Source organism: Bubalus bubalis, chromosome 11 (assembly GCF_019923935.1).
Source record: "Bubalus bubalis isolate 160015118507 breed Murrah chromosome 11, NDDB_SH_1, whole genome shotgun sequence".
In the NCBI taxonomy this organism is placed as follows: Eukaryota; Metazoa; Chordata; class Mammalia; order Artiodactyla; family Bovidae; genus Bubalus; species Bubalus bubalis.
The window spans coordinates 60,053,013-60,063,889 of NC_059167.1; the positions used below are offsets into that span (position 1 = coordinate 60,053,013).

The 10,877-nt window shown below is 42.8% G+C and overlaps 1 protein-coding gene across 4 annotated transcripts in view; it reads left to right on the plus strand.

Annotated features, from left to right (window-relative positions):
• The window catches only part of CDKL1 (cyclin dependent kinase like 1), a 52,989-nt gene that overhangs the window by 37,784 nt on the left and 4,328 nt on the right, over positions 1-10,877 (plus strand). For 3 of the 4 annotated variants that reach the window (XM_025295806.3, XM_044925132.2, XM_044925133.2), the window contains exons 4-9: positions 849-921; positions 4,189-4,279; positions 4,844-5,044; positions 5,444-5,526; positions 8,409-8,465; positions 9,627-9,782. In XM_025295806.3, the coding sequence (XP_025151591.2) occupies positions 849-921; positions 4,189-4,279; positions 4,844-5,044; positions 5,444-5,526; positions 8,409-8,465; positions 9,627-9,782 (661 nt within the window). The remainder of the gene's footprint in view (positions 1-848; positions 922-4,188; positions 4,280-4,843; positions 5,045-5,443; positions 5,527-8,408; positions 8,466-9,626; positions 9,783-10,877) is intronic. The other variant, XM_044925134.2, reaches the window with a different exon arrangement.

Below are 10,877 nucleotides of genomic sequence, written 5' to 3' on the forward strand. Positions count from 1 at the left end.
ACCCAAGGCAGCCAATAAAATAAAATAAATAAATATTTTTAAGAAGTGCACTCAGAGGAGGTGCTGTTTCCTGATTTGTGCAGAGGACCTGGTGGGCTACTGGTTGCCCTGGTTATGTAAACCTAGAGTCAGGGAGAAGTGCTAGGAACAGTGGAATAAAGTTTAGATGCTGTGATAGAGGACAGGGCAGGAAGATGTAAGCAGGATGCAACCGGCTACCAGAGAGGAACCATGTGAGCAAAGAACCAAGCTGCCTGTGTGGGCAAACACACACAAGTCGGTTATTCTGACCTTCTGTTGTGTGGTGTGCAATGCAAATCTCTTCTTTACCTTCAATAAAACCTTCATTACCTTAAAAAAAAGTGCTTCCTCAGGAATCTGAAAAAACCCCAGGCCCATCTGTGGAAGAGGAGTTCTACGTCAAGGCCATCGGTTGGGGCAACTTGAAAAAATAGGCAGCATCTTTTATGCTTGATATTCACTAACTTGCCATCAACAAAAAGCTCCTTATAGCAATGGAACTCGTTACCAGGCAGGTTCCCAGTCACAGACGTTCGAGGTAGGTGGCCATCAGTACTTGTTGAAATCCCGCTGGGGCTTCATCGTCATTTTCTGGAGCGTAGATGTTGTGTTGCTGCACCTTGCCATCCCTGGAATTCAGCAGTGTTCTCAACACAGGTTTTCTACACTCTGGACCCTCTCGCATAGTTAGATGACAGTATGTGTCACCTAGGATTTTCTACTACTTAAGTGTGTCTTGGTTTACTTTCTTCTTTTTTGAGTTGAATTCCATCAAAACACTAAAGAATGTATCTGTGTTGCTTCTTCTTTTTTTTTTTCTTTTTTAGGGTACCAGAACATCTTGTGAAGAGCATAACTTGGCAGACACTGCAGGCTGTAAATTTTTGCCATAAACACAGTGTAAGTCGCATAATCCCCCTCTAAAAATCAGAAGGCCACCCTTCACCTGAGGTGGAACCTTTGTACAGAGTTTATATCATACTTTTGTGGATAGGCTTTTTCACCCAAGCCTGTTTAGGGGGAACATAGAAGCTAAAAATGCCAACCTAAGCTATTCCTTCTTGTTCAGGTTTTAAAGATATAGGTTTATGATTTTAAGAAAGTAGTTTTGTTTATGTTGCTTAGAAACTATCCAGATTTAAGGTAGACTCCTTCTCACTTGGAGTCCATGTTGCTCTGCTGCTGCTGCTGCTAAGTCGCTTCAGTCGTGTCCGACTCTGTGCGACCTTATAGACGGCAGCCCACCTCAGATCAGATCAGATCAGATCAGTCGCTCAGTTGTGTCCGACTCTTTGCGACCCCATGAATCGCAGCACACTAGGCCTCCCTGTCCATCACCAACTCCTGGAGTTCACTCAGACTCACGTCCATCGAGTCAGTGATGCCATCCAGCCATCTCATCCTCTGTCGTCCCCTTCTCCTCCTGCCCCCAATCCCTCCCAGCATCAGGGTCTTTTCCAATGAGTCAGCTCTTCACATGAGGTGGCCAAAGGACTGGAGTTTCAGCTTTAGCATCATTCCTTCCAAAGAAATCCCAGGGCTGATCTCCTTCAGAATGGACTGGTTGGATCTCCTTGCAGTCCAAGGGACTCTCAAGAGTCTTCTCCAACACCACAGTTCAAAAGCATCAATTCTTTGGCACTCAGCCTTCTTCACAGTCCAACTCTCACATCCATACATGACCACAGGAAAAACCATAGCCTTGACTAGACGGACCTTTGTTGGCAAAGTAATGTCTCTGCTTTTGAATATGCTATCTAGGTTGGTCATAACTTTCCTTCCAAGGAGTAAGCATCTTTTAATTTCATGGCTGCAGTCACCATCTGCAGTGATTTTGGAGCCCAGAAAAATAAAGTCTGACACTGTTTCCACTGTTTCCCCATCTATTTCCCATGAAGTGGTGGGACCGGATGCCATGATCTTCGTTTTCTGAATGTTGAGCTTTAAGCCAACTTTTTCACTCTCCTCTTTGACTTTCATCAAGAGGCTTTTTAGTTCCTCTTCACTTTCTGCCATAAGGTACCCTCAAAATACTGTGAAATTGGGGAGGAGAACCCCAGATGACTCATGCCTGTTGCACGTATTAAGTGGAGTCCCAAGTGTGATGCACACCTGCTCGTGTCTGCATAGGTGAGTTAGGAGTGCCAAGGCTGCAACGAAGCAGCCAGTGGAAACCTCATGAGCACTCTCAGCCACAGCAAGGCTGGCAGGAGGTACAGTGGACTGCTGCCCAGGTGGTGTGACTTCACAGATACTGGGTAGACTGCTGCTCCCTTGGCTTCAATACAGCCCACTCCCTGCATGCAGGAAGCCAGACTCCAATACTAGAGCTTCATTTTGGCCCCAAGGGCAGTTTACTGCATTTTGTCATACTGACAACGTCCAGGGTCAGTTTCACTGGTAGGGCTGAAATGCCTTCCTCGAGCTGCTCTAATTTTTTTTTTTCCTCTGAAGCTGCCTTCTCAGAAGGAAATATGAGAGTAGGCAGCACTTCTCCCAGTTGAGCCTCCACCTAGCTGAAGGCTACAATCTGTGTCCAAATGCGTGCGCACCAGGGAGTGTGGATGCCTTATACGTACTGCTCTTCACTGAGAGTGAGGGCCAGCAGTTTGCTGATAGCAGGTTTTAGGAGCGGGGTAGGGGAGTGGGGGGAGTGAGAGAGACGGCAGAAAGGCCCTGGTAGGGAAAAGCAGAGACACTAAGAACAAATATAATGCATACCACAGCTCCCTGGAGAGCCCCTGAAACTGTTTGGCCACATGTGCTTGGGGGGAGGGCTGTAGAACTTGTAAAGAATTCCCAGAACAGAATAGGAGCACATTCTTGCTTACAAGTACTTCTGACCATCTGTCATCACGATATTCAAGGGTGTACCCATTATAATAATATTTGAAGCCAGGAGTAAAAAAGTGGAGATCTCAGGCCCATTAATTGCTGAGAACCAGATCTGTTGTAACAAAATAATTCAGAAATTGTCTTCCCCCAATTTTTCCAGAATAATAAATACCCGTGGGGAAACACTGACACCCGGGTCTCACCCTGAAGATCCTTTGGAGTGAGAACTAGGCCAGGCATAAGAGGAACCTCTGTCCTAGCTCCAAATTTTAGAAAGTCAAGAACACCCCAGGGTATCAGCCCTAAGCCAGAGAGGGTCTCTCGGATTGCAGAAGCCTCTAACATTCTCCTCCAGAGAGAAAAACACAAAGAAGGGAAGGTTATTAGGAACCTAAACAGTATTTTGACCCCACTGTTGTTTTTATGTAATTGCTAATTGGTTGTTTTTTATTGTTGTTGAAGATTTGTTCCTTACCAAAAAAAGCACTATTTAATAGGAAAATCATGTGAAGGTTCTTAAGCATTCTTCTAACATCACCCCGTTAAACAATGTCAGCTGTGGTCTGGAAACCACAGGTGATTTGTGTCTAAACCCTGGCAGTGGTGTTGGGGCTACATCCGGTGGGGTGGAGGGGCAGTAAGGAGACTGGATGTGTGTGGGATGGAGCTGACATCTAGTGACTCCCCAGAGGGTGTGCGCTGCCTGCGTTTGTTTATCTTATGGGGACAAATGTCAGAGTTGGAAGGGAGGTCTCTTGGCAAGCTGCTGCTTCCCGCCCATCTCTTCCTCAGCTTATCTCAGCAAGCCCAGGGCTTGTCCTGTTTACCAGGCGGAATGTGTTCTGTTCTCAGTTAAACAACTGGATTATGAATTCTGCTTAGGCACCAAGTTGCAGCTCCTGCAGCCATGCTGCAGTCCTTACCCAGAGCCTTTTAACACTTTGTCTATCACCTAAGGTAGCCAGATTAAATACACGCAGTTAAATTTGAATTTCAAGTAAATAGTCATAAACACTTTAGTATAAATATGTTCCAAACACTACATGGGATGTACTTCTACTAAAAAATTATTGTTTATCTTGCTACCCTACTTTCATTTTTCTTTTCACATTTATTGGTCCTTTAGGGCCCTTCAGGAACTGGGGTTGATTCAGGCTATGGTGGTTATGGTACTAGATTTATTTTAGGCTACTGTTTTGTAGTCTGTTATCTAAAAGGTCAGTGAGAGGCTCAAACAGCCTCAGATGTTTGCTGGATATTCATGTATTTTATTTAGTCCATATATTAGGGTTGCTCCTGTTTAATCTGCTCGGGTTTGATGTTTGTGACTAGTGCATACACAGGGATGTGAAGCCGGAAAATATCCTCGTCACGAAACAGTCTGTGATTAAGCTTTGTGACTTTGGATTCGCTCGACTTTTAAGTGAGTATCAAAGTTTTCTTTAGTTAAGTGTCAAAGCTAGAGAGATTTTTAATATGATAAAGGATCTAAGTGCTATAGGAAGCTAGTTCTTGTATATTTAGGGCATAAGCTTGCAAATCTACAATTACTGAAAACACACATACAGTGGTTTAAAAATGTATGTGCTATATATACATTTTATCACAATAAGGGCTTACTAATATGTATATTACCCTTCATTTTTTGCTAAAATAGTGCTTTTTAAAACTACTATTTTAGAAGAGTGGCTTTCAATGTTGGCTATAGATTAGAATCATTTGGGAAGCAAGAAACTCTAAAAACTATATTGATACCCCTCTAGGGATTCTGGTTTAATTGGACTGGTGTGGGGCTCAAACATCAGTAATTTTTAAAAAGGACTATATTCCAGTTGGTTTTCATGTGTAACCACATGAGTATTGCGAAGCTCTGATTTAGAAAAACCACAGCTGGGGCATAAGCTTGATTTCTCAGGTCTTCCCCGTCCCGGTTCTGACTCCCTGCTTGCACTGCTCCCTCTATTTTCCATGTCCCATCACTGGCCAGCTGGACCGAGCGACTACTACACAGACTACGTGGCCACCAGGTGGTACCGCGCCCCAGAGCTGCTGGTGGGGGACACGCAATACGGCCCCCCGGTAGATGTTTGGGCGATTGGCTGTGTCTTTGCTGAGCTGCTGTCAGGGGTTCCTCTGTGGCCAGGAAAATCAGATGTGGATCAGCTCTATCTGATTAGGAAAACCTTGGGTAAGTGCTGGTTTTTGTCCCATCTTTTGGAAACCAGATAGTTTTACCCATGTCAGGGCAGAGCCAAGTTCCTAGTCTCATCCAGTGCCCCTTACAGTCACGAAAGAGGGAAACTCTCAGAGCCTCATTGTAATGGCTCCATGAACGGTGTCCTTTGTAGGTACAGGCCCTGACTGATACAGCACCAATGGGAGGAAACCATGGAACAGTGCTTGCCAACTGATCTAATGTTTTTGAGAGGATGAAAAACACTGTTTTTCTATTTTTTGTTTTTTAAAAAATTTTATTGAAGTATAATTGACTTACAATATTGTGTTAGTTTCAGAAAACTATACCCAGTATTTTGTAATATACATATAACTGATCTAATTTTACCTTTCTCTTTCTTCTTGTCCAAAGGAGACCTCATTCCTAGGCACCAACATGTATTTAGCACAAATCAGTACTTCAGTGGGGTAAAAATTCCAGACCCTGAAGATATGGTGAGTGACCTATTTTGGTAAGAGTTCTGCAGGTCAGAGCTGCGTTTACCAGGGTATTTAAGTGGTGATCATTCTCACTCAATGAATATACATGGGGAGTTGCAGCCTAACTAGGTTTTGATAGTTAGGCACCTGCCTGAGCCCCATGGTCCACTTGGCACCAGAAGATCAGTCTAAGAGTGGAAACGAAAATGGGGGCAAATTCGCTACAAGACCCTGGCCTTCAGTGCTAATTTACAGACAGCTGATAGCAGAGCATAGCCATCATGTTGGACAGGATCGCAGAGCTGCCTGCCCCAAACTCGCCTGTCCATCATTTTCAGCAGTTGAAGCTACGAAGCTCAGAGCTGATCGACTTATAGATGACGATGACTCTAGGAAAATCCAGGATGGTCCAGACCCCTACTCTACTGTGCTCTCAGTCCCAGCCCATGGGGGAGAATGGTGATGAACTTGCTTGGCCAGCCTCACTCTGATACCTGTTCTTTTGGCCCATGTGGAGAAAACACGTATTTTTCAAAAACTGAAAAAATTTAAAATGTGCATAGTCTAAACCACTTTCAAGAATTTAGTCCAGTGAAACTATTAGATAAGAGTATAAAGATACAGCAAACATTTTTTGATGGAAACATGACATTCTTTAACAGAAATCATTTCCTTTAGAGAATTAATTAAATAGGTTATGGTACGTCCTTACAATAGAAATACCACATAGCTAATAAAAATAATTAGATTCATATGTAATCACCTGATAAAAAAGATCTGTAACATATTACTAAATGAAAAAAGTTATAAAACAGTATCCATAATTTGACATAATTTTAATGAATTTTAAATAAATATACATGTTTACATGTACAAATATAAAATAATATGACAACCTCAAGAAAATCAGGCTATAAAGATTTTTATATTTATGAAATAAATGGCTGCAAGGTATAGTATACCAAAATATTAACAGCGAATGTCTCTTTGTGGTGGGACAATTTGTTTCTTTCTTTATGGTTTTTTAAAGTGTCTTCTAATGAGCCTGTATTATAATCAGAAACATTTCAGAGCACAGTTAAGGTCTATGAAGTCCTGAGTTCCTACTGTCTAAGGAAGGTAGTTTCACACTGAAGTGAACCCCCTCCTCCATCTCTCAGTTTCCAAGTGGAGGCTCCAGCCAGTTCCATCAGAGCTGTCTGTCCCTGCAAACTCTGGGCCTGTCCTTCAGTGAAGTCTCCCACCTCCCACTGCCCTGCCGCCCTCCTCTGGCAGCACTGGGAATAGGAAAAGTGGGGCAGCGGGGAGCCTTCAAGGCCACAGAAGCAGGAGTGACACCTGACATATGGCAGGCGACCCAGGTGCTCCCCTGTGACCTGGACATGCCCAGTGTCACACTAAATATCCCTTAGTGAACTTCCTGTTTGCTCTTCTACCCGAGAAACCTCAGAAACAACCCAGGTTTCATCAGTGTAAAAGGCTTCCCATGGTTTCCCAGAGGTTGTCCTGCAGGGGATTTCCTGTTGACAGAAACACAGGAAGACGCAGCGTGGGGGCTGCGCAGGTTGAATATCTGTGCCTGAGTCCCTCTGCCCGTCACCAACCCTGCCCGAAGGAGGCCTGCATGCTTCTGGGGCAGGGAAACCGGCTAAGCAGGCAGGATGGGCCCCTGCCTATCACAGCCAACCATCCGGCCTCATCCCAGGCATCCTGGCTGAAACAGCAGACCTCAGTGTCAGCAATGTCAAGGCAGTCTCCAGTGGTGCTCAGATTCAACACACAAAAATAGCAAGAGAAATAGTTTAGCTTTGGGAGTGGAGTGGGCTGCTCTCAAAGGCTCATAAAGATCTGCTTTAGGATTTTATTTTTCCCTGTTGATCTTAGGCAACTCCAAAACTGAGGCTCTTATCTCTTATCAGTGATGAATAACTGCACACTTGGGAATGGGTTGCCATTGGCTGGTTCCCTGAACTAAGTAACCCTGTGCCCTTAAGCTTGATGGCAGCACCAGGGAACCGCCGTCTTTATACACATGATTCATCTTTGTCATTTATTTTACTCAGCCTGGTTAGCTCTTAGTTTCTCAGTTTTCCTCCTTTTTAGCCTCTTTATCAGTGGTGCGGGCTTCCCTGGTGGCTCAGACGGTCAAGAATCCGCCTGCAGTGTGGGAGACTTGAACTGGCCTGTCTGCCTGACATACGGCATTCCTTCTATTTTATAGTGTTTATCACTCCTGATTGTCGCCTGCCTGTGACCAGAGCGAAATAGCCTTAAATGGCCAAAGGGAGATTGATGGATGTCTGCTCAGGAGACTCTTTAAACAGTAGGATAATCAGGGGGACAGCAGGCTCCTGTGGGAGGAGAGAACAGTGTTTATTCCAGAAAACCAAGAACGTCTGTTCACCTGGGTAGGGAAAAAAAATCTTTGTTACATAGCTCCCTTTAGGTAAATGTCAGTAAACGCCATAATTAGGACCCCTTTCTAGAAATGCCAAACATTATTCTGAGACAAGGCAAGTTATATAAATTGGAGCAGAAAATAGGGAAATAACAATTGCTTGACAAGTGTTTTTGTTTTTTTTTTTCCATTAGTATTCCCTCACAGTTTGCTACCTGAATCTGTTCTTTAGGAAGTAAAGGGGGTAAATGGTTAGGAAGAAAATTTGGAAAAGCGGTTTAGAGGACGGGGGAGAGTATAAGCTTATAAAACATTTTGGAAGTGGGGAAAGAAGGAACTTATGAAACAGACATAGGTGGGAGGTGGAGTGGGCAGAGGGTGGAGGAGGCAAAGAAGGTTCCAGGAAAATGTTTCTCGCACTGAAAAATTCAATCTGAAGTAACTTTATATTTGAATATATGCTGTAAATAAAATCCCTATTTTCTTTCTTTTTCAACAGGAACCACTTGAATTAAAATTTCCAAACATCTCTTATTCTGCCCTGGGCCTCTTAAAGGTAAAATCATGGCTTCCAACAGACCTGGGAGTACAGGGCAGCTGTATCACTGGGGAATCTGAATGATTTATGTCAATCCATGGATTAAAAAGAGTTCCTTTTAGAATTATTCTTCTCACTTGAAAAGTATATGTACTTTTCATTTTTAAAATGAGTCACATAACGGTGAAAACAACTGTAAGTATTTTTCACTTTAAATAACCCTAATATTGTACTTGAAATGTAAATTTTTAAGAGGAGGAATGTTTTTTTTACAAAAAGAATCCTTTTCTTTAAAAAACAACAACAACAACAAAAAAACTGTTTAGCCATAGGATTCTTTTAAATAACCAACACTTTAATATATTGAAAGTAGGTTTCAACTTTAAAACTTGATTTCCATACACATTTTCAAAAGTATATAGCCCTTGTGTAAAATGAGGTACCAATAAAAATATTTGCAAGTTAAGGTCAATGTCCCACCCATGATAAAAAGTATTTAGTACATTTACTGATGCATTTATAATTTTAGAAATGAGACAGTTCCTTGAGGCATGTAATTGTGAGATTTAATCTATCTAAGTATGAGCCCTCTAGCCTATGGCAGAGCAAGTAGTTAAGAATGATGTAACATAGAGAGAGGTATGTCTCTTCTTTCTTACATACATGTAACACATAGGCTATTTCTGCAAGAATAAACAAAAAAATGACTGATTTTAGAAGACAGAATGGGAGAACTAGAGTGATGAAGAGACTTTGCTACATACTGTATGAAGTTTATTTTTATCACATGTAGATATTATTTTTTAAATAAAAAACTAGGTTTTACAAAGTATAGTCAAGTGCCCAAAATGGGTTAGGAGGATTATTCTAGTGAGACAGTGAGGTGAACTCAAAAATCATGTCCTTCTCCCTCAGGGCAGAGCACTGAATGCCTCAAGAACAGAACAAGGTGAAGAAAAGGATTTGTTTCTATTCCTAGAAACTATTTATTAATTCATTATGTGGTTACCCATTCAGGAATGATTGTGGAAGGAATGAAAGTCATGATTGGTGTGTTTTTCTTACTTTTTCCTCCTTTTGTTCCCAACTGAAGAGTTTAATATTTCAAAGAAGAAAAAATGATATTAATAAGTGTATACAGTTTTAGAGAGTAAGAAGAGGGGATTTTCTGCCTTTTAGGGCTGTCTCCACATGAATCCTGCCGAGAGACTGACGTGTGAGCAGCTGTTGCAGCATTCGTATTTTGACAGTATCAGAGAAATAGGGGATTCGGCAAAACAGCATGAGAAACCAACAAGGAAGACCCTACGACAGAGCCGAAAGCACTTGCCGGGGGTAAAAATGGGGCACTGCTTTACAGAAGCGTGCGAGGTTGCAATATCAGATGAGTTCATACCTGCCATCTGGTACAGAGTCTGAATCTATACTTGAGGTGTCGGTTGAGGCTTGCAGTTCCAGCATCCTGTTATTTTTGCGTGAGGACACACAGGTCACAGGATCTACCGGCGAGGGTCCCAGAGACCCTGCTAAGGGCCCTTCTTCCTGAATCCTGAAGATGACCTTGCCTCGTGGCTCCCTGCTGCCACCCAGGGGCCAGGGCTTTTGCTGTGCAGGAGCACAGGTCCCAGACAGAGACAAGGGTGTGAATCCCGCTGAGCATGCTTCTTGTGCTTTGGAAAATGAAATGAAATTTACCCCAGGCGGCTCTCTGTCATCGTGTTTACCTTCAGTATTGATTGACATTCCAGCTTTATCTGAAAAAGGAACTGTTTTCCTCCTTGACCCGTTAATCATCAGAGTTGGCTATGGCAAACGTGGTGATGATTGCTTTCAACGAGAACAGCAGAACAGTACCTTTAACCAGAGCACAGCATCCAGGCTGCACACTGGGAGCCTGTGAAGATTTGTGATTGCTGTAAAGTGGGAAGAGTGGCCTTGCATTGTCTTGTCATAAGCCAAGAGCTGTAAAGATTTAGAATGGATTGTAGTTGGAGCCACAGTTAGGATGAGCTGGCTGCTCCTGATTGCTTCTTTCATCTGCTCAGGTGCCCCTTAAGCTTTAAATTATCTTGCTTAGTCTTTCCCTTTGCAGCTTCCACTGCTGAGTGCTATCTGGGTGGTGTTTGTGAGGTTTGGAGGAGAGAAGAGGGTGGATGCTCCATTAGGAACAGGTACAACATGAAACCCAGTGCCCTAAAATAGACCAGAGTTAGGAAGTTAAGAATGCTTTTCATACAAAGCAGATAGACTTTCCCCTCAGTTACCCCTTACCTTACTGTTTCTTTGTGTTCAGAAGTAAAGCGTCTTGATAGAAATATTTTTACTTGAAAGAATAGGGGAACCTCACTAATTTGTATATCGCTTGTAGGTTTGATTTAAAAGTCCTGAAAAGTATTTGTTTTTCAGATACCTAAGTCCATATAGTACCAT